Below are 25138 nucleotides of genomic sequence, written 5' to 3' on the forward strand. Positions count from 1 at the left end.
ATTTAGAAAATATATCTGTATGGTGCAAAACTGGCAATTGACCCTAAGTAACGAAAAGTGTAAGGACATGTACATGAGTGCGAAAAGGAATCCGTTAAACTTCGATTACACGATAAATCAGATAAATCTAAAGGCCGCAAATTCAACTAAATACCTAGGAATTACAATTACGCACAGCTTAAATTGGAAGGAATACATAAAAAATGTTGTGGGGAAGGCTAACCAAAGACTGCGTTTTACTGGCAGGACACTTAAAAAATGTAACAGATCTACTAAAGAGACTGCATACACTACGTTTGCCTGTCCTCTTTTAGAATACTGCTGCGCGGTGTGAGATCCGCACCAGATAGGACGGACGGAGTACATCGAAAAAGTCCAAAGAAGAGCAGCACGTTTTGTATTATCGCGAAATAGGGGAGAGAGTGTCATTGACATGATACAGTATTTGGAGTCAACATCATTAAAACAAGGGCGTTTTTCGTTGCGGTGGAATATTCTCTTGAAATTTCAATCACCACCTTCCTCCTCCGAATACTTTGTCGACGCCGACCTACACAGGGAGAAACGATCATAATAATAAAATAAGGGAAATCAGAGCACGCACGGAATGATGTAGGTGTTTGTTTCTTCCGCGCGCTGTACGAGATTGGAATAATTGAGAATTATTGTGAAGGTGGTTCGCTGAACCCACTGCCAGGCACTTACATGTGATTTGCAGAGTATCCATGAAGATGTAGATGTAGAAGAAAAAAGACTTCAAACGCAAGCAACAGACGGAATACTGCTGGCTGAAGTCTTAGAATCTCACCAAGGCGATAAAATATTTTAATTACGATAGGTACCTTTTTTATTACGGTACAAAGCCTACTGTGAACTGTATTAAATATCTCAAAATTTACAGTCCATTGCCAATCATTGCACCACATCGATATCTTGACGGAATTTGGTTCTACATTCGTGTCGTTTCGACAGGGTTGGATGATCAGGAAAACGTTAATTATTCAAAAAATGGCTCTAAGTACTATGGGACTTAACATCTGACGTCATCAGTCCCCTAAAACTTAGAACTACTTAAACCTAACTAACCTATGGACATCACACACATCCATGCCCGAGACAGGATTCGAACCTACGACCGTAGCAGCAGCGCGGTTCCGGACTGAAGCGCATAGAACCGCACGGTCACTGCTCCTGGCAAAACGTTTATTATTACTGTTATTGTTCTCTAACACGTTGACACTCGAATTGGGAACCAAGCAAGCAGAACGGGAAAGATACAGAGCCCAACTTTCGTGGCTAGGATTTTATTACACAGTAAGATAAATTATTTTTTATTTTTTTTAGTCATCAGTCTTCTGACTAATTTGACGCTGCCCGCCATGAATTTCTCTCCTGTGCCAATCTTTTCATGCCAGAGTAGCAATTGCAACGCACGGTCCCAGTTATTTGCTGAATGTATTGCAGTCTCAATCTGTCTGCCCCGACAGTTTCTAAGTTCGATAGTACCGTGGAAGATATTCGCTGATGTCTTAACAGCTGTCCTATCATCCTGTCCCTTCTTTTTCAGTGTTTACCACATATCCTTTTCTCGCCGATTCTACGGAGAACCTCCTCATTCCTTACCTAATGTTCAACATTCGTCTCTAGCACCACAATTCAAATGCTTCGAATATCTTCTATTCCGGTTTTCCCACAGTGCATGTTTCACCACCATACAGTGCTGTGTTCCAAATGAACATTTCTTTCTCAAATTAAGGCCTTTGCTTGATACCAGTACACTTCTCTCGGCGAGGAATGACCTTTCTTCCAGCGGTAGTCTCCTTTGTATGTCGTTGCTCTGTCTATCAGGGATTATTTTGCTACCTAGTGGCACTATTCTTTGACTAAATCTGCTTCCTGATCCCCATTTCTGATGTTAAATTTCTTACTGCTCTAACTGCTGCACTTCTCATTACTCGATTTACTCTCGATTCTTATTCGGTACTCATTGGACTGTTCATTCGATTCAACATATCCTGTAATTCTTCTTCACTGAGGTTGTTTCAGATCAAATGTCAGCGCATTGCCCACATACGTAACCCTGGTATTGTTAAAAGAACACGTCTTGCGTTTTCGTGGAGTAAATAAACTCACGAAAATTTTAGCTTCTAAGCTTTAATGGTCTAATAAGGAGTTGAATCGATTCGTACGTATATTCCTGATAGGATTTCATCCCTAAATCACACTTTTAGCCACTTACAGCGTAAATAATGTCGTCTGCTTGCAGATACGACATTACATGACCAGTTATCGTACTAGTTCGTGGAAAAGTAGGCCTACAATTATTTGGAATAGCTCAGCACAAAGGAATGTGTGACATAAGTGTGTCGCGTCACTCCCATGACGTACGATTCGCTTGACATTACTTCACTGACTACCGCGAAAACTCAGGAACAGGGCGTAGCACAAGAAGATCGAGCACCGTGTGCCTGCTTATCGCGGCGACGGCAACCGATAACCGGATTCTGAGCGCTGTGGCTTCTTCGAACTGAATAAATGCAGGGACCACTTGACTAGCGTCGCGTACTTTTTCCTAGAGGGTATTTTCTGGCAACTGTTCAGTTAATGTCGTTCTCGTACTCCCTGTATTTCAAACTATGCAACGTTCTAATCTTCTGTTACCGAGGAAAACTGAGGTGATAGAGATGTTTTCTAACTTTTTTATTTTCGAATTTACTTTTCCTGGAAAGATTAAAACCTTCAGACTCACTTTTCCAGCTAAGTGGGCATTGTTCATGAAGTTCTTGTGAATAATATTACACTGGACATAAACTGTACACGTAATGCGGATAGTAGCAGAGTTTCATTTGCAAAATTTACTGCTGTTACTACTCAGTTGCAACATGGCGAAGCCAAACGGTTATCCAGACAAACACAGTGCTCTGTAGCGAGAGGTCCTTAATTCCTGCATTTCTTGGAAACTGAAACGTATCGCTCTTCAAGCTTGCTGGGTTAAAATATTGGTTTAAGAAGCTAATGGTCTCCTATGGCTCGTTACAGAATAATAACAGAATTATGATTTATTCGTTTTGTTACCCCAATTACCTTTGTTTCTATGAAACCTGCAATAGGCGGCTGCTTTTTTCTTTTCTATGATGGAAGGATTTAATTACTCATAGGCTCCCAGAGAGGATGTCCCAGGATGAATGGTCAGTAATCAGGGACATGTAAGGGACGATAATCTGAAGCAAAAAACTTCATATGGACATATGCCTTATCCCGAATGGTTTCCGAGACAGAACACATTTAATGTACACCGTTATTTATTTTCAGTATTCTTCAATACATTTACAGGTTTGAAAAAATTATAGTATTCGTTTCACAAATTATCAATTGAAAACAAGTTTGTGTGCGTAGCCATCATCCTTAGCAAGCACAGAAATATCGTTTCGTAAATAAAGAACGCCGTTTTTCTTGTTACAATGTATTTTATTTGTTCCAGATACATTTCGCCTTTTGCTTTTAGGCATCTTCAGTGAAGTCTAGAATGATACAGCTTTGTTTTGATTTTTATATTTTTTACGAAAATAAGTAATCACTTATTTATGTAAAATATTAAACGTGAACTGTTTTATAATCTACAAGTAACGCATAACAAAAGATAACTGTATCATTCTGGACTCCACTGAAGATGCCTCAACGTATAAGGCGAAATGCGTCAGGAACAAATAAAATACATTGCAGCTAGAAAAAGGCGTTTTTTATCCACAAAACGAATATTAACTGAAAAATATGTATTTTTAAGAAATTCTCCTCTAAGCATCATTGTATACGTAAAATTATAATTGTTACTGCACAGAATGTTGAATTAGACGGTCAGAAGAAAAATGAGAGCTTGGAAGAATACCTGTTTGACGCAATGTGCTGAAAACTCTGGTCAGCATCTGCTATCAAGAATTCGACATATCAGGAAGCGCCGACGGCATTCTTCGACAAAATCAGGAGCACAGCCGTTGCAGAAGTCGGAAACATACATCATATATGTGTATTCTTCATTGGAGTAGATATACGGCATTTCAACCAGCGCGTGCACAAACAAAGTTAACCGATATTTCTCTCTGACACACTGTCAGTCCCTCGCACAAGTTCACACACCGTGGACGACTGCGCGTTCAGCGGACTAGTTTAATGTCAAAGAAACATTTCGATCAAAGAGGTAGTTTGGGCTGGAATGATAAATCAAAGAGATTGGGTCGGTAAGAGACATACGTGAGCCCCACAACAAATATACATTAAATCTGTTCTAACTCGGAAATAATTCATAACAGCGCATACGGTCTTATGAAGATTTTTGCTTCAAATGAGAGTTCCTGTTATATACCTGAATGTTGACTATTCCTTCGGGGAGACCTTGTATACAGATGTAAAAGCACTGTGGTATGGTTGCCGACATTGTGGGAACAGCTGAGCAGAACGTTGCTGTGGCGCTCTTCAGTTGCTGTTCAGTGAACCCATTCACGATGTGCATTTGGCCCATCACTTCTTAAGTAAATCTGATCATGCCACTACGAGTCGCGGTTAACGCTCAGCTACCACTTATCAGAAAAACTAACTTGAGACAGAGCCGAGCTGTACAGAATGCAACCTGAAGCAGAGTGGTCATTCCTGTTGTCAACAGCCGGTGCTGTGACAGAGCAGGACAAGTTTATTTCCGAACAAGACACCCAGCGCGAGTCAACGACATTTGCACTGTCGTGCAGATATTTTCAGTGCAATACAGTCACAAAGATAAATGGGAGAAAGAAATGAAACGATATGTGACTTTCACGTAAGCAGCCACAGGAGAACACAGGTCGCTAGACACCTTGCGGTGTCACACTCTAACTTTGCTTCTGACGGCGCCTCCCCTTTTATATCGACATACTGAGTTCTGTTTGCTACGAAGTCTGTCCAGTAGTGTATCTTGATAATAGACGACATGTCATGAAAGATTGTGCAACTATATATTTTTAAAAATATTTATTTTAACAGTCTCAGTTGAAGATTGTCGGAGAAGATAACTTGTCTCCATCACTTAATGATCGTCTTCGAATCTATCAATAAAAATGAAAGATTAAACTGTTACCTATCAAAGTTTTATTGTCATTTATAGGTCTGAAGCCGATCATTAACAGCCCGGATGTATTTATTATTTGTGACAATTTGGAACTGTTGTTGTTGTGGACTTTAGTCCTGAGACTGGTTTGATGCAGCTCTCCATGCTACTCTATCCTGTGCAAGCTTCTTCATCTCCCAGTACTTACTGCAACCTACATCCATCTGAATCTGCTTAGTGTATTCATCTCTTGGTCTCCCTCTACGATTTTTACCCTCCACGCTGCCCCCCAATGCTAAATTGGTGATCCACTGATGCCTCAGAACATGTCCTACCAACCGGTCCCTTCTCCTTGTCAAGTTGTGCCACAAACTCCACTTCTCCAAAATTATATTCAAAACCCTCTCATTAGTTATGTGATCTACCCATCTAATCTTCAGCATTCATCTGTAGCACCACATTTCGAAAGCTTCTATTCTCTTCTTTTCCAAACTATTTATCGTCCATGTTTCACTTCCATGGCTACACACCATTCAAATACTTTCAGAAACGACTTCCTGACACTTAAATCTATACTCGGTGTTAACAAATTTCTCTTCGTCAGAAACGCTTTTCTTGCCATTGCCAGTCTACATTTTATATCCTCTCTACTTCGACCATCATCAGTTATTTTGCTCCCAAAGTAGCAAAACTCCTTTACTACTTTAAGTGTCTCATTTCCTAATTTAATTCCCTCAGCATCACCCGACGTAATTCGACTACATTCCATTATCCTCGTTTTGCTTTTGTTGATGTTCATCTTACATCCTCCTTCAAGACACTGTCCATTCCGTTCAACTGCTCTTCCAAGTCCTTTGCTGTCTCTGACAGAATTACAATGTCATCGGCGAACCTCAAAGTTTTTATTTCTTCTCCATGGATTTTAATACCAACTCCGAATTTTTCTTTTGTGTCCTTTACTGCTCGCTCAATATACACATTGAATAACATCGGGGAGAGGGTACAACCCTGTCTTACTCCCTTCCCAACCACCGCTTCCCTTTCATGCCCCTCGACTCTTATAACTGCCATCTGGTTTCGGTACAAATTGTAAATAGCCTTTTGCTCCATGTACTTTACCCCTGCCACCTTTAGAATTTGAAAGAGAGTATTCCAGTCAACATTGTCAGAAGCTTTCTCTAAGTCTACAAATGCAAGAAGTGTAGGTTTGCCTTTCCTTAATCTTTCTTCTAAGATAAGTCGTAAGGTCAGTATTGCCTCATGTGTTCCAACATTTCTACGGAATCCAAACTGATCTTCCCCGAGGTCGGCTTCTACCAGTTTTTCCATTCGTCTGTAAAGAATTCGCGTTAGTATTTTGCAGCTGTGACTTATTAGACTGATAGTTCGGTAATTTTCACACCTGTCTGTTACCACAGATACTCCATTGTGTTTCAATCCATGTGGGTTTGTTGGCCGGGGGAGTACGGCAAACTCGTCCTGATGCTCTTCGAACCACGCACGTACACTGTGAGCTGTGTGGCACGTTGCATTGTCCTGCTGGTAGATGCCATCGTGCCGATGGGCATGGTACCAGGCACAGATGCATACTTCTGTTGATCCACTGTGCCTACCAGAATAACGAGATCACCGAGGGATGCTACAGAAACATTCCCCAGCACGTAACACTTCCTCCTCCGTCCTGGACTCTCCCAGCGGTTTTTGTACGGTGTTTGCTTCCAAACGTTTCACACTGTACAGGCGAAAGGCCATCTGTCTGATGGAGCATAAAAAGTCACACTCAGTGGACGTCAATTTCCGTTCGTCACCGATGAACATCAGCATGGCTGTTACAACGAGGCGCCTGCTGCGAATGACCATAGACAACGCCGTTTGCTAAGTGGTCATTGAGGAGACATTGTCGTCAACCTCTTGGTTCATCTGGGCGATCAGTTGCTCAACAGATGCATGTCAATTCGCTCGCACACATCTCTGCAGCCGTTGTTGACTCGTTTAATCTATGGCCCGCGGTGCACCACAGATGACTCGGCACCGGTTCTGGATACCAAAAATGGTTCAAATGGCTCTGAGCACTATGGGATTTAACTTCTGAGGTCATCAGTCCCCTAGAACTTAGAACTACTTAGACCTAACTAACCTAAGGACATCACACACATCCATGCCCGAGGCAGGATTCGAACCTGCGACCGTAGCGGTCAGGCAGTTCCAGACTGTAGCACCTAGAACCGCTCGGCCGGCCGGCTTCTGGATACCGCCAGTTTGGTACGCACAATACACTTGAACCACTGCGGCACGCGAACAGTTTACTGATTTAGCCGTTTCGGAAATGGTTCCACCTTTGACAGAAAGCCAATCATCATGCCCTTTTGGAAGTCAGATAAATCGCCCCATTTCTGCATTACGGTACCGACTGCACTCTTTTCTTCACTCCCCCCGACACGCTATATCTACCCTCTACTGCTAGTGCTGCCACCTGCTGTTTGTAAGTGGTTATTGACGCTGATGTCAAAGACAGACTGTGGTCACAATAATGTGGCTGTACCGTGTAGTTCTAATAGTACATATGTTCGTATATTCGGTATGCCTCTGGCTGTTTACTAGGCGAAGGTGCGGTTTTGAATCGAATGCTTTGTAGAACAAACATGGTATCTACGTGCGCCCTGCTATCTAATGTCTTCTGGATCTCATATATGGACAAAGGAAGCTGTGTCTCACTTGATCGGTGCTTGCGTAAACCATGTTAACTCTTACACAGGAGTCCACAAAAAGTCATCATATGTGAACACAGTGCACACTGAGCAGCCAAACATTATGACCACCTACCTAATAGCTGGTATGACCACTTTTGGCCCGGGTAATAGTGACGACGCGTTTTGGCATGAAAGCAGTGAGGCCACGGTAGGTCGCTGGAGGGAGTTGGCATCACACTTGCACACACAAGTCACCTTATTCCCGTAAATTCGGAGAGGGGAAGCCAGAACATTACCACCTACCTAATAGCTGGCATGTCCATTTTTGGCACGGATAATAGTGGCGACGTGTTTTGGCAAAAGCAGTGAGGCCGTGGTAGGTCGCTGGAGGGAGTTGGCATCACACTTGCACACACAAGTCACCTTATTCCCGTAAATTCGGAGAGGGGAAGCCAGAACTTTACCACCTACCTAATAGCCGGCATGTCCATTTTTGGCAAGGATAATAGTGGCGACGCGTTTACGCATGAATGCAGTGAGGCCACGGTAGGTCGCTGGAGGGAGTTGGCATCACACTTGCCCACACAAGTCACCTTATTCCCGTAAATTCGGAGAGGGGAAGCCAGAACATTACCACCTACCTAATAGCCGGCATGTCCATTTTTGGCACGGATAGTAGTGGCGACGCGTTTTAGCATGAAAGCAGTGAGACTGGAGGGAGGTGGCATCACATATGCACACACAAGTCACCTAATTCCCGTAAATTCCGGAGAGGGGGCGATGAGCTCTGACGCCACGGTCAATATCATCCCAGATATGTCAGATCAGGTTCAGATCTGGCCAGTTGGGGGGCCAACACATCATTTGGAACTCGCCTTTGTGTTCCTCGAACCACTCCATCACACTTCTGGCCTTGTGACTTGGCGCATTATCTTGCTGAAAATTGTCGCTGCTGGTGGGAAACATAGCCACTGTGAAGGGGTGTACGTGGTTTGGAGCCAGTGCACGATACTCCTTGGTTGTCATAGTGTGTTGCATGAGATCAATTGGACCCATGCATGCCCATGTGAATGTTCCTCAGAGGAAATGGAGCTCCTTCCCGCTTGTGACCGTTCTGTACTACAAGTGCCAAGGAACTGTTCCCCTCGAAGACGACGGATTCGCGCCCTCCCATCGGCATAATGAAGAAGGTACCGGGATTCATCAGACCACGCAACTCTCTGCCACTGCTCCAACGTCGAGTGCCGATGGTCACGTGCACATTTCAGTCGCAGCTGTCGATGTCGTAGTGTTAAAGTTGGCACATGCATGGGTCGTCGGATGTGGAGGTCCGTCGTTAGGAGTGTTCGGACACAGCCCAGCATTAAAATCTGATCTTAGTTCCGCCACAGTTCGCCGCCTGTCCTGTTTTACCAGTCTGCCCAGCCAACGATGTCTGTAAATGTGGGGTGGTTGCTCAACCCACGACGTCTGGAAGTGGTTTTACATTGGTTTCGCCACATGTTGAAGACAGTAACTCCTCGAACACCCGATAAGTCGTGCAGTTTCCGAAATGCTCGCGCCGAGCGTCCAGGCCATCACAGTCTGCCCTCGGTCAAACTCGGATAGATCGCGCGCCATCGTACCGGACAGCAAGGTCATTGATACTACATGCACCGTGCGTGTGTCTGACTAGCAGTCTTCCCTCACCGAGTGACCCTGCTGTCGCCTGGACGGGTTTATATCGACAATAGTTCAGTGGTCATTATGTCCTGGCTGATCAGTGTATGTTCCATCATGCTACAAGAAATTGATATCAGTGACGTAGGTATTACCACTCTTTTTGTAGATTAAACTACCTGCGCATATTTCCAGTCACGTGGCATATACCGTTGTTCCAGAGAGCAGGGCGAAACTAATCTCAAGTGATTTAGGTAAACAGCGGAAGAAGAAACAGAACGTCTGGGTGCAGATTTCATTCCTCCTGAAGGCATGCCCAGCGTCTAAGGCACTACGCCACTCGCCTGATACTAAGAGACATACTAATGCGCACTGAACCACCAACAGCTACTGTCGTATAATACATTATACAGGGCGAGTCACTTAACGTTACCGCTGGATATATTTCGTAAACCACATCAAATACTGACGAACCGATTCCACAGACCGAACGTGAGGAGAGGGGCTAGTGTAATTGTTTAATACAAACCATACAAAAATGCACGGAAGTATATTTTTTAACACAAACCTTCGTTTTTTTAAATGGAATCACGTTAGTTTTGTTAGCACATCTGAGCATATAAACAAATACGTAATCAGTGGCGTTTGTCGCATTGTAAAATGTTAATTACATCCGGAGATATTGTAACCTAAAATTGACGCTTGAAACCTCCGACGTTCAGTTGCGTGTTGTAACAAACACGGGCCACGGTCGGCGAGCAGCATCTGCAGGGACATGTTTACGATGACGACCGTGTTTACGAGTGTGGCTGTAGTGCACTGTTGTGGTTTGGTCTAGCTGTCGCAGTGTCCGCATGTAGCGCTTGCTGCTATTGTTATTCTGCATTCGTCTCCGCACGCAGACCAACCGTGTTACCAGACGTCTGTGATAGTGTAGTGTTATAGGAATTGTGACCATGGTGTATTCGAACTCTGAAAAGGCGGAGATGATACTCATCTATGGCGAGTGTCGACGAAATGCAGCTGAAGCCTCCAGGGTGTATGCAGAACGGTACCCGGACAGAGAGCATCCAACGTGCCGCACATTGCAAAACATCTACCGCCAACTGTATGCAACAGGTATGGTCGTAGCACGCAAACGGGTCCGTAACAGGCCCGTCACAGGAGAAGCGGGTGCAGTTGGTGTGTTAGCTGCTGTTGCCATAAACCCGCACATGAGTACACGGGACACTGCGAGAGCCGGTGGACTGAGTCAAAGTAGTGTCATGCGCATACTGCATCGTCACCGCTTTCACCCGTTTCATGTGTCGCTACATCAGCAATTACATGGTGATGACTTTAATCATCGAGTGCAATTCTGTCAATGGGCATTAACAGAGAATGCGTTGCAGTTCTACCTGTTTACCGATGAAGCGGGTTTCACAAACCACGGGGCAGTGAATCTACGGAACATGCATTACTAGTCCGTGGACAATCCTCGCTGGCTCAGACAGGTAGAGCGACAGCGACCGTGGACTGTAAATGTATGGTGCGGAATCACTGGCGCCACCTCATTGGTCCTCACTTCATTGCAGGGGCCCAAACAGCTGCAACATACATCGCGTTTCTACAGAATGATCTGCCAACGTTGCTCGAAAATGTCCCACTGGAAACGCGTCGACGTATGTGGTATCAGCATGATGGTGCACCTGCACATTGCGCAATTAACACTAGGCTGACAGTTGACAGGATGTTCGACGGGCGTTTCATAGGACGTGGACGACGCATAAATTGGCCAGCCCGTTCTCCTGATCTTACACCTCTGGACTTCTTTCTGTGGGGCACGTTAAAGGAGAACGTGTACCGTGATGTGCCTACAACCCCAGAGGATATGAAACAACGTATTGTGGCAGCCTGCGGCGACATTACACCAGATGTACTGCGGCGTGTACGACATTCATTACGCCAGAGATTGCAATTGTGTGCAGCAAATGATGGCCACCACATTGAACATCTATTGGCCTGACATGTCGGGACACACTCTATTCCACTCCGTAATTGAAAACGGAAACCACGTGTGTACGTGTACCTCACCCCTCATGGTAATGTACATGAGCGTCAGTGAAAAAGACCAACAAAAAGGTGTTAGCATGTGGACGTAATGTGCTGTTCCAGTCTCTTCTGTATCTAAGGTCCATCACCGTTCCCTTTGGATCCCTACGTAATTCGGTGCTCTCCGATACACACGATCGAACAGCGGAGGAGTGGTACTCAAGCGTCAACTTTAGGTTACAATATCTCCAGATGTAATTAACATTTTACAATGCAACAAACGACACTGATTACGTATTTGTTTATATGTTCAGATGTGCTAACAAAACTAACGGGATTCCATTTAAAAAAACGTAGGTTTGTGTTAAAAAACATACTTCCGTGCATTTTTGTATGGTTTGTATTAACCAATTACACTAGCCCCTTTCCTCACGTTCGGTCTGTGCAAACGGTTCGTCAGTATTTGATGTGGTTTACGAAATATATCCAGCGGTAATGTTAGGTGACTCACCCTGTATATGTAACCACTTTCAGTCGTAACAGAACACGTACGAAAATACTATAGCTCAGTGTCTGTGTTTAGAAATGTAAAAAAAAAAAAAAAAGAAAAAAAAGTTGATTTGTTACGATTGAAACTGGTTGCACAACAGCTGTTGGTGGTTCAGTATGTCCTTGAATACGTACAAAACTATGGAGTATCTTCTGCTGAAACTATATGCATGGAAGTGATGTTATTATTGTTGTTATTATTATTATTACTGCAGTCCACCGAAATGTAATTTCTTCCGTCTACTGACGGATGCTGTAGGAAAGATGAGATATGGAACGATGATAAAGGAAATGGGTTAAATATGCACAGTGAAACACATAAAGTAAATGAGTATAGAGAGTTGAAGTGACCATCTATGGTGTAGGGAACATGAGATATGGAACGATGATAAAGGAAACGGGTTAAATATGTACAGTGTAACACAAAGTAAATGAGTATAGAGACTTGAAGTGGCCATCTAACCTGTACGCCGCCGAATCGGCTCTCTGTGAAAGCATAATCATTCCCGCCTAATAGCTGGAGATACCCTGGGTGACGAAGACCCTTGCGTCATGGAGCAGGTTGTTTAGCATAACCCGTCAATGATAAGTCTGCAGGAATGAAAACCTTGGTGATAAATGTAGCAGGACGACTCACGTAGGACACGCGAGTACGGAATATTCCCGCTTATTGACTAACGTAACGACTCGGCTTTGTCGACCCAAACTCAAGTGTGTACAGGATAACGAGCTTGTGCTGTACAGTTAGTTTGGTAGCATATGTTTCAAATGGTTCAAATGGCTCTGAGCACTATGGGACTTAACTTCTGAGGTCATCGGCCCCCTATAACTTAGAACTACTTAAACCTAACTAACCTAAGGACATAACACACATCCATCCCCGAGGCAGGATTCGAACCTGACTGAGACGCCTAGAACCGCTCGGTAGCATATATAAACACAGTTACCTGGTATTAAGCAGTGGACGCTTGTTCATTGTTTCCAAAAGGTCAGTGGTTTCTGAATTTGGGCCTAAATACATTTCAGGCTCGACCCTACTCATCTAAAGATTTATCCCTTGTTCCTTACTTATGTGGCATGCGCAAAAGAGTGCACTGTGCAACGACATTGTCGTATATGTACAGGGACTACTGAATTACCTCACTAAAATGGCTTTAATTCTATTAATCTCACAAATAACAAGCATATACTTCGTACAAGAGAAATCGATACAGAACGCAAACTAAGCAAAAAGAGGAAGAGAGGACGGGGACATAGGGGTGGCATGGTGGATGGAGGCTGGAGGAAGTTGAGCCTGTTGTTTCTAGGAACGCTCGAATAGTTGCAGATAACCTTTGGAGAAGAAAATATCGCATTGTTTCCACTACGACGTCGTGCTAGAATAAGTGATGACAGAATGCTAATGTGAACCGCACTGTATGGCTGCTGGAAATAGCGCGGCCCTTTTCCTAATCAACATAATGAGCACAGATGCACTGAATTCAATTTCAAATTTTCATCACAACTGAAACGTAATACACAGAAAAATGAAGCACTCTAGAAATCGTGAATATGAAATAGATTCCACGGATGGACGCGTCTTATGCCGACTGTACACGAAATTTTCTGGCCTTTTTCTGGAAATCTGCTCAGCCGTTTTGTTCAGTAACGCTATGAAGATGATGTCTCAATGTAAAACACTAGTACAAAGAAAAGTAAAAATTATTACCAGTTTTTCTTGTGGCCAAAAGCGTTGTATCGCATGGAGTATGCTTCCTGTTTGGACTTGCGAACGCCTGTACAGCAAGTGTGCTCGCGCCGTTGGATCATTCGACGGAGAGCTGGTGTTTGTAAACAGCGAGGCTCTGATTAGCCATGATGAGTTCCACGTGTTCCTCTTCTGTGTTATGCCTGCTATAGTGACAGACTGCAGGCGGCCCTTCACAAATGTCAGCATCTGCGAATTTGTTTGTGTTACTTGCTAGCATTGTATCCCAGACTAGAAGGAGGGGTGTTTTTTCCCCACTTCGTACAGGACTTTGTGAATGACGTACAAATGGTATCGAGCGTTCTAGAAGCGAGAACAGTGTTTTAAAGAGATTAAAATGTTAGAAATGTTGTAACTGTAGTTGCAGCATTAAAGCTTGTACTCTGTTAAGGTACACGTGCAAGTACAGGAACATACGTAAAATACTAATTATTTATTAGTTTATACTGGATATGTGAACTTACTGAAGTTGTTGAAGACCTGCCATTTTCATCTTCTGTGTTACGCCTGCTACAGTGACAGTACAGTGACGTTAAAAATAAGGGATGTCTGTGCTGAAATGTTTTGTTATCGGATTTGTTATGGAGAAGAAAGGCTATTCTTTTACCACCTTTGGTTTATTCAGCAGTGTTTATTGTTTTAATTTATCGATTTCGAACCAACCACCGCTTCATATTCAAACACTTTGAGTTGAACTAGAGGATGATGGAGTACATTAACAGGATATACCTGATGTGGTATATCTTACAGATTACAATGCTGTAATGCCTGAAGATGAAGCCGGAGTTCCTTCGAAATAGATAGCAAATAAAAAATAAATAAAAAATAAACACAGCTAACTGGAGGAAAAGTGATGAGAGAATAGGCTTTATTCTCAACAACAAAAGTGATCTCTTTATCAAGACATTGTGAGAAGTAAATACAGCCAGTTTTTTAATTAAAAATCTTTTGTATTGCTCTCGTGTACCATCTTGCAAGGGTATTTTTCCAACACGAGCTACGATGTGTAGTTTCTTACTTGAGATATGCTTGTTATCACTTTGGAACTCCTGCCACTGAAGCGTATAAAAGTGTGAAGTTGCTCGCAGGAATTAAACTGTTTATTTGATTTGTATTATTAGTTATCAGCGTAATAAGGCAGGCTGTACGGGATCTTACACGGTAGTGAAGAAAGTTCGTGAGTAACCCTTTGAGTACCAGTGATTTCTGCCTTTAACCACCGTTTTATTATTATTATTATTGTTATTGTTATTATTTTGAAGTACCAGTGCCTTTCGCATGAAGACATCGATGCTATTGCAATGTAGATACACGTAGTGGTACACTCGAGTACTTCTACAAATGCACTGCATTGTGGCAGTCACAGCGTTGAAAGCAACAGTCGGCGCGGAGATGGTGCTACGTGATTGTAGGGCATTCTGACATGCGGTTTATTTTATAGCGATCATATTGAAGATATCATTGAAAGTGAAAATAAATATATATAAAATTATTGTAACATAAATTTAAGTTTGTAATACTGGTATATATTAGTGCTCTGGAAACGAAACCACTGGAACAGTATGTACTATGAATGTAAGTTTATTAAATTTTACGCCCATTTTCGTTTGATACGTAGGACTATATTTTAGTTATTATAAGTTCATGGAAATTTCGAGATGTAAGATTGTGTCTAGGGAAAATGCGAAATTACAACTAAATATATCACATGAAATGATGGGTGGTTGAGTACTGCATGTCCCAGTGGTTCCAAAGTGAAACTACCTCCTTAAAACAACTGAACGTTTACTTTTGCCAATTTCTTCTTGTTTGCGTTACTTAATATACTGCAATCGAGGTAACTTTTTTAATACATTTTGAAATCATATTTAAAAGTTAAACCACTGCCTTAAGACAACTGATAGTTTATCTTTCGCCAAATTCTTCTTGTATTCATTACATACTATGATAATACAGGTTAGTTCCTGAAAAATTTTAAAATTGTGTTCAAAAGTGAGACCACCTCCTCAGCATAACTGATTCTTTACTTTGGGCAAATTTCTTCTTATTCGTATATTATTATGATGATTAAGTTCAATTTTGGGAACAGAAATGATGGGTGGTTGAGTACTGCATGTCCCAGTGGTTCCAAAGTGAAACTACCTCCTTAAAACAACTGAACGTTTACTTTTGCCAATTTCTTCTTGTTTGCGTTACTTAATATACTGCAATCGAGGTAACTTTTTTAATACATTTTGAAATCATATTTAAAAGTTAAACCACTGCCTTAAGACAACTGATAGTTTATCTTTCGCCAAATTCTTCTTGTATTCATTACATACTATGATAATACAGGTTAGTTCCTGAAAAATTTTAAAATTGTGTTCAAAAGTGAGACCACCTCCTCAGCATAACTGATTCTTTACTTTGGGCAAATTTCTTCTTATTCGTATATTATTATGATGATTAAGTTCAATTTTGGGAACAATTTTAAAATTACCTTTCTTTTTTAATATTTTTGGAACTCAAAGGGTTATGAGGCGTTTGTAATACAACAGAATAACATCAACCTCTGATCATTATTGATGTCTTCACGTCAGTTAATAGTTTCACTTTGTATGAAATGATTTTGAAAAATAATTATGACTTTGTCGTTGATAAGATTTTCTTCAACGATATCGTTTCTAATTAAATAAGCGGAAGAGTTTCATTTCCGAAGAATCATGAGAGTCACAGTTTCTGTTATGATTGTTATTGTGTTTTTTGTTAAACCATTGTCATTGTCCAATTCCAATTATTGAATTAGTGTTTTCATTTCCGAAAAGAAACTTTTAAACTCTGTCTTCACATTGCAGTGTTTGAACTATCTGCTTTTATGATGGTGCGACTGTGAAAAATGTCGAATTTTGTTACTGAGGAATGATTAACTGTTTTGTAACGTACCAGGTCTGTTATAATTCCACAAAGAATATTTGTTTTACAAGGTCAGCCACTGAAGAAGCCGACGCGTATAACGAAGAAATACTTATGGAAATTCGTTATGAAACGAATCGAGGATATTATTTTTGATTAATTTTAGTTGATGTTTGGAAAGGTGAGTTTCTGTTTCACCTGCGTTAATTCTAGTATCCGTCAATATGAGCTCCTCACTGACATGACGCTAAACACTGTGACATTTGTAGAAGTTAATGAATTAGGAAATTAAAGATGTAGTCAGCAACTGGCTAAATCGAAACATTTTTGACAAACCAGTTGTGGGTTTTTAATATATTTCTGTGGTACATAATACGGCCTGTGAAAATTACGCGTGATACAATTGCGTAATATCGATGTGAACAAATGCCGCACATGGTCAACCGATAGACTGAAACCAGAAACAGGTGTTCGGGGTCGCTCTGCAATTACATACATATGCACAACGATCTTTGCACTTCTTAATTGTGGAGAGAAGAGAACGCGACTATTTTATTACATAAGGAGTCCCTTGTTACATGAATACCCATAATATTTCATAAACAGCTCGAGATATGAAAAAAAGAAACAGATTTTCGGTAAACCATTGTACGCGTAAGGAATAAGAGGGGAAGGGGTATTTTGATGTATGATTAAAATTCTATATCCGCCTACTTATTGGAGAAACTGCAACTTTCTCTATTAAAAACTGAACTGTGGGCTATTTTAAATTGAATTTTAGCTCGTGATAACCGAAGCACAGAGAGATAACACTGATATATACGTAGTAAAACATTTCACAAAGGTAGTGAAGAAATATTTTAAATCTGATGTGTCAATGCTTCAGCTTCATCAACAAGCAAACATTGTGCAAATGTGTGTGCCGGCAAACATTGATCATAGATTCAGCAAATTTTCTTGTCTTGTTCGTAAGACTGTTAACGTCATACGAACTGTCGAGTGCCATTCAAGAAAGTACGTAATTTTATACACAAAAGCAGGTAATTTCCAAGAAGCTTTGCTTATCGAACGTGAGGGCTCCGAGCGATATATATCAAACGATGAAATACATCGAACGCACGGCTGTCATGGCGGAAGATATGGAAAGTTTTTGGTGCGCTGCCAAGGGAACATCGAGTAACGTTCAGCGTTGTGAATAAGAATGAGTGAAGTCGTTGAAGTCTCCATTCCCTATAATCTTACCTAGCGAAACTTAATTCCTCGATTATGTAGTGTGCAATTTTGTATGGCTTTTTGTTGGGAATATGGATCGCTGCCAAAAGACAGTTTCAGGAATTGTGCGAACTGTCATGGAGATAGATGTGTGACACTTCGTAAGGAAGGCGCCGATTTTGATTTACTATTTCAATTTTACTGCACGCATTGTCAGAAAAGGACACCAATAAGGAAAGACGTATAGTTTGACAACTGTAAGTTGACCGTTGAAAAGAACGTTATTTTAGTCTCATGTTGGGTAAGGGATTATACCCCATAAGCGAGCGCTACCGAAACTGAGCTATCGATAACTACAGTTTGTGACTTCTACGGGTTCTTTCGAGAAGTCTGTTATGTGAACCGCATGTAGCCACTCGGAAACACAAGAATGGACGAACAGTAAAAAAGAAATTTAACACACAGATCTTCGGAGATACTGAAAGGGAATCCAGGAACTGCTTCATAATTCGAGTATACTTGAGGGGCAAGAAAACTTTAGTGTCTCTTAGAAAGCACTTCATCTTACCAGGGACCAAAGTTATAAAAGAAGGCTCTGAATCCTACAATTCCTTGAGGAATGAAGAATTCCAACATGAATTTGTAAACCCTTCTCTGAAATTTGTCTTTTATTGTTATCCATCAGCTCGCACACAGAATACAGAGCGCTTGTGGAAGGCTGTCAAATCGTCGATTAAAATAAAGGGCCGACAGGGAGACAGGGATGAACTGTACCTATTCCAATACCTGTACGTCCACAATTTGGGAAAATTCAGCCTTCTGAAACCCTCCCATTATTCTTCAGAGACATATCTAGAATGTATCAGGGTTTCGGGAAACGAGGATAGCTTCCGGCGGCATACACAACCCGTAGAATAGTTCTTGAAGAAGACCCGGCTGTCGAGTAAAGTATGTGAAATTACTACTCTTCTTTGTAATTAATGTTTGTAAACGTTCCTCTTTTGTCGTCGGTCTAGCCACCACAGTAAACAGTATCCATATTTGCCGCCACGAGAGTCGCTCGTTCGATACATATCATCTGTATACCTCGCGTTCGATAGGCAATGCCTCTTGGAAATTACCCAAAAACAAATGGAATTTTTCATTTTATGATTCTTCATAAACTTTGTTTCTTTGTTTTAAACTGCTTGAAATTTCACGTTATATGGACTCAACTACATTCTGAGGTTTCTTAGGCAGTATACAGGGTGTTACAAAAAGGTACGGCCAAACTTTCAGGAAACATTCCTCACACAAAAAGAAAGAAAATATGTTATGTGGACATGTGTCCGGAAACGCTTACTTTCCATGTTAGAGCTCATTTTATTACTTCTCTTCAAATCACATTAATCATGGAATGGAAACACACAGCAACAGAACGTACCAGCGTGACTTCAAACACTTTGTTATAGGAAATGTTCAAAATGTCCTCCGTTAGCGAGGATACATGCATCCACCCTCCGTCGCATGGAATCCCTGATGCGCTGATGCAGCCCTGGAGAATGGCGTATTGTATCGCAGCCGTCCACACTACGAGCACGAAGAGTCTCTACATTTGGTACCGGGGTTGCGTAGACAAGAGCTTTCAAATGCTCCCATAAATGAAAGTCAAGAGGGTTGAGGTCAGGAGAGCGTGGAGGCCATGGAATTGGTCCTACCAATCCATCGGTCACCGAATCTGTTGTTGAGAAGCGTACGAACACTTCGACTAAAATGTGCAGGAGCTCCATCGTGCATGAACCACATGTTGTGTCGTACTTGTAAAGGCACATGTTCTAGCAGCACAGGTAGAGTATCCCGTATGAAATCACGATAACGTGCTCCATTGAGCGTAGGTGGAAGGACATGGGGCCCAATCAAGACATCACCAACAATGCCTGTCCAAACGTTCACAGAAAATCTGTGTTGATGACTTGATTGCACAACTGCGTGCGGATTCTCGTCAGCCCACACATGTTGATCGTAAAAATTTACAATTTGATCACGTTGGAATGAAGCCTCATCCGTAAAGAGAACATTTGCACTGAAATGAGGATTGACACTTTGTTGGATGAACCATTCGCAGAAGTGTACCCGTGGAGGCCAATCAGCTGCTGATAGTGCCTGCACACGGTGTACATGGTACGGAAACAACTGGTTCTCCCGTAGCACTCTCCATACAGTGACGTGGTCAACGTTACCTTGTACAGCAGCAACTTCTCTGACGCTGACATTAGGGTTATCGTCAACTGCACGAAGAATTGCCTCGTCCATTGCAGGTGTCTTCGTCGTTCTAGGTCTTCCCCAGTCGCGAGTCATAGGCTGGAATGTTCCGTGCTCCCTAAGACGCCGATCAACTGCTTCGAACGTCTTCCTGTCGGGACACCTTCGTTCTGGAAATCTGTCTCGATACGAACGTACCGAGCCACGGCTATTGCCCCGTGCTAATACATACATCAAATGGACATCTGCCAACTCCGCATTTGTAAACATTGCACTAACTGCAAAACCACGTTCGTGATGAACACTAACCTGTTGATGCTACGTACTGATGTGCTTGTTGCTAGTACTGTAGAGCAATGAGTCGCATGTCAACACAAGCACCGAAGTCAACATTACCTTCCTTCAATTGGGCCAACTGGCGGTGAATCGAGGAAGTACAGTACATACTGACGAAACTAAAATGAGCTCTAACATGGAAATTAAGCGCTTCCGGACACATGTCCACATAACATCTTTTCTTTATTTGTGTGTGAGAAATGTTTCCTGAAAGTTTGGCAGTACCTTTCTGTAACACCCTGTAGATGATTCGCCCATTGTGACCCAATTTCGGCTGTGATGGTGGGACAAAACACGAGGGGACGCTTCGGCGGTATGATGGAAGGCTTCGGTAACAATCGCCGGTTTTAATAATGATTTTATTACGTACAGTATATTGAAATTTGTCTCAGAGGTTGCATGAAGCCCTATTTTGTCACTCAAAATGCTCGTCTATCAAGACAGACGTTAGCTACGTTAATGAAGAGGGACTTGTACAGACCTGACAGTCGGCCTTCTGCGATATCCAGCTCACTGACCAGAGCAGAGAGCAGACGTGCTGCCCGCTCAGTATTCCGCGTGTCTTCGGCCGACATGTAGGCTTAAAAACAATAAAACACACGCCACTGCGAACTGAGCCGACACCGCGAGCGCGTTCACCATTCACACCGGTCGCAACAGCGTGTACGCTTCTACTGCAGGTCAGAGCGATAGCGTGTGCGATCGCAGGCGCATGCGCGCGCCTTGCTGCAAACAGTGCGCGTGGGCCGGACGGCAAGTTGCCCACAGGCGTCTCGAGTCTTGTTGATAAGACCGGCGGCGTCATCCCGGCCATGCCCCGCAGGGTCAGATGCAGCGCCGCTGTTGGACGTCGCGAATATCTCCGAGGCGTATCGTAGCGCTGTTTGATGACAGCTCTGGCGACAGCCGGAACAAGCCGTCGGCTCGTATCAAAGGGAATACGACGCCATCCAAGGCCTCCCTGGCGCCAAACACCTATCTCACCTCGCCTCTTATCTAGACGTCGCCGGTGACTTCATCGATACCAGGGAAAAAAATTATGTGAGCTTGTGACGTCTTCGTTTGTATTTCGATTTAACTCACTGTCACTCTCATAACGATGGAGGCTATCTTAGCCTAGCGGTTTTGTTGCGGTCCACAGCCGCATACATCACTGCAATCTCCTCACCTTTGTTATTGTTTTATGTTACGGTTTTCCACCTGTAAGTGCCGTATTCACTGCGCTTACTCTGAGGTGAGAAAAGGTGGAAATTTGTGGTAAGGTCTTATGGGACCAAACTGCTGAGGTCATCGGTCCCTAAGCTTACCTGCTACTTAATCTAACTTAAACTAACTAACTTCCGCTAAGGACAACACACACAACCAAGCCCGAGGGAGGACTCGGACCTGTGACGGAGGGAGCCACGCGGGCCGTGACAAAGCTCCTTAGACCGCACGGCAGAAAAATTATGGGATGGCGATACGCACATAGGCAGATTGCGGTAGTATCGCATGCACAAGGTATAATAGGGCGGTGCACTGCTGCGGCTCCCATTTGTTCTCAGGCGATTCATATGAATAGGCGTCCGAAGTGATTATAGCCGCACGACAGAGAGTTAACAAATTTTGAACACGGACTGATAGTTGCAGCTAGGCGCATGGGATATTCCAGTTCAGAAATCGTTAGGGAATTTAATATTTCGAGATCCACAGCCAAGAATACAAAATTTCAGGCATTATGTCTCACCACGCACAATGCAGTGGCCAACAGTCTTCACGTTCAAATCAAATGGCTCTCAGCACTATGTGTCTTAACATCTGAGGTCATCAGTCCGCTAGACTTAGTACTACTTAAAACTAATGACATCACACACGTCCATGCCCGAGGCAGGATTCAAACCTGTGACCGTAGCAGCCGCGTGTTTCCGGACTGAAACGCCTAGAACCGCTCGTCCACCGCGGCCGGCCAGCCTTCACTTAACGACCGAGAGCAGCGGCGTTTGCGTAGAGTTGTCAGTGCCAACAGACAAGCAACACTGCGTGAAATAACCGCAGAAATCAACGTTGGACGGGTTGGGTTGTGTGGGGAAGGAGACCAGACAGCGAAGTCATCGGTCTCATCAGATTAGGGAAGGATGGGGAAGGAAGACGGCCGTGCCCTTTGAAAGGAACCATCCCGACATTTGCCTGGAGCGATTTAGGGAAATCACGGAAAACCTAAATCAGGATGGCCGGACGTGGGATTGAACCTTCGTCCTCCCGAATGCTCGGTCAACGTGGGACGTACGACCAACGTGTCCGTTAGAACAGTGTGGCCAGGTTTTTTGGGTTATGTCAGCAGACGAAAGATGCGAGTGCCTTTGCTAACAACACCAACTCGCCTGTAGCACCTCTCCTGGGCTCGTGACCTAGTCGTTTGAACTCTCGACTACTGGAAAGCAGTGGCCCGGTGCGATGAGTGCCGATTTCAGCTGGTAAGAGCCGATGGCAGGGTTCGAATGTTGGCGTAGACCCCACGAAGTCATGGACCCAGGTTGTCAACACTGCACTGTGCAAGCTGGTGGTGGCTCCACCATGGTGTCGGCTGTGTTTACACGGAATGGACTGTGTCCTCTGGTCCAACTGAACTGACAATTCACTGGAAATGGTTGTCTTCAGCTCCTTGGAGAGCATTTGCAACCATTCACGAACTTCATGTTCCCAAACAACGATGCGCCATGTCACTGGGACACAGTTGCTCGTGACTTGTTTGAAGAACATTCTGGACAATTCCAGCGGGTCATCTGGCCAGGCAGATCATCCGACGTGAATGCCACCGAACATTTATGGGGCATAATCAAGAGCTCAATTCGCGCTCAAAATTCTGCACCAGCAACACTTTCGCAATTGTGGTCGGCTCTGGAGGGACCATGCCTCAATATTTCTGCAGCGGACTTCCAGCGACTTGTTGAGTCTATGTAACGTCGAGGCAAAAGGAGGACGGACATGATGTTAGGAGGTATCGCATGATTTTTGTCGCCCGAGTGTATAAACTGGCTCTTCAGATAGAGGTCAACGGCTGATGATATCTAGGATGCCATTGAGAGCCAGGTATATAACAGGCACAGAAAACAGCGTACACTATTAAATAAAATAATGTGTTCAGAATGGGATTTTCACTCTGCAGCGGAGTATGCGCTGATATGAAACTTTCTGGCACATTAAAACTGTGTGCCGGACCGAGACTCGAACTCGGGACCTATTCCTTTCGTGGGCAAGTGCTCTACCATCTGAGTTACCCAAGCAAGACTCACGCCCCGTCCTCACAGCTCCTCTTCTGCCAGAGCACTTACCCGCGAAAGGCATAGGTCCCGAGTTCGAGTCTCGGTCCGGCACACAGTTTTAATCTGCCAGGAAGTTTCAAAATAATGTATTTATAGACGAAACAAATCGGTCGACTTGCTCGTGTTGGCTAGATCAGGCGTGTTTCTGCAGAACCATTTCCGTGCAACAGGAAAAGAAAACCGTCTAAAATAATATATATCGTTGTCCTATGTATTGTGGGTGAAAGAACAGTAGTATTTTACTATAACTCAGTAACCAGCTAACGACGTAACAATATCCAAGGGAGCTAAAAGCCGTAACAAGGTGTCTATGTTCCACAATACGCTTCTTCTTTTAACTTACTTTCCTACCTTTTATTTCGTGTCTTCACAGGGTCATCTGGCTAACGTCAGGATTTGGCAATATTAGTGATCGTTGGTGGCTAGATCCCCTTCCTGTTGCCACGCTCCTTCCACCCTGGACGGAATTTGTTTACCCCACATGTGTGCCTCTAGTGTTGTTCCGCGCGAAAGTGTGTCAATGATTTCTAAATGTTTGCGGATCACGTAACTGAGGTGGTAGGTGGGTACTAGGGCGGTATTCACCTAGTCGGATGTGGGAAGCCGTCTACAAACCACATCCATATTGGCCGACACACATGCCCTCGTCGTGAATCTGCCGGGAGGATTCGATCCGGGGCCGGCGCATCTCCCAGAAAGCCGGAAGTGGCGCAGCTATCAATGTGAATCTTTCACAGTACACACTGTTACTCCATGAGAAAAAGTGAGGTGGTTTCTCACAGAATCTTAGAGGAGAGGAATATGTGGAAACATGATTAGAGGAGGAGACAGACTGATGGAACATGTGTTAAGACCTCAGGGAATGACTCCCTTGGCACTAGAGGGAGCCGTAGATGTAGGGAAGACAAGAGTTTGGAATGTATTCAGCAAGTAATCAAGGGCTTTGAGTGTAGGCGCTGTATAGGAACTTCAGAAAACGAGTCCTATGTCGTCCAACGCTGAGACCATTGCACAACAAGAGTGGAGCATTGCAAGAAGAGAGAACATGTTTCTTGTTTATTGCAGACACAGGTCTGATACGGCACGGATAATAGGTGTATCGTAGTGTGGCAATGAAATAGCATGGCAACTGGAAACGCACTCCGTAGATAAAGTGCGGGACAGTACGATTCTTGCAGGCAAAACATCTAAATTGGACACAGACTAACAGTGAAATGCTGGCGATTTACGGGCCAAATTCACAGTCGCACACACCCGTAGTGAAATGGTGCCCTCACTCCGTCCAATGCACAATGGAATTTCCACCTTTTCGGTAAGCTAAAAGAACGTCTGTCAGGAAAGAGACTCCAGTAATGAGGACGTTCACGTAGCTGTTCTCGAATGGCTCCGTGACCGTGTAGCGGAT

At 43.4% G+C, this 25138-nt stretch overlaps 1 protein-coding gene across 2 annotated transcripts in view; it reads right to left on the reverse strand.

Annotated features, from left to right (window-relative positions):
- Nucleotides 1-21021, reverse strand: part of LOC126480876 (protein TANC2) — a 655944-nt gene extending 634923 nt beyond the window's left edge. For both annotated transcript variants that reach the window (XM_050104258.1, XM_050104255.1), the window contains exon 1: nt 20913-21021. In XM_050104258.1, the coding sequence (XP_049960215.1) occupies nt 20913-21006 (94 nt within the window). In that variant the 5' untranslated portion in view covers nt 21007-21021. The remainder of the gene's footprint in view (nt 1-20912) is intronic.
- Between the last annotated feature and the right edge of the window lie 4117 nt (nt 21022-25138).

Source organism: Schistocerca serialis, chromosome 5, assembly GCF_023864345.2.
Source record: "Schistocerca serialis cubense isolate TAMUIC-IGC-003099 chromosome 5, iqSchSeri2.2, whole genome shotgun sequence".
NCBI lineage: Eukaryota > Metazoa > Arthropoda > Insecta > Orthoptera > Acrididae > Schistocerca > Schistocerca serialis.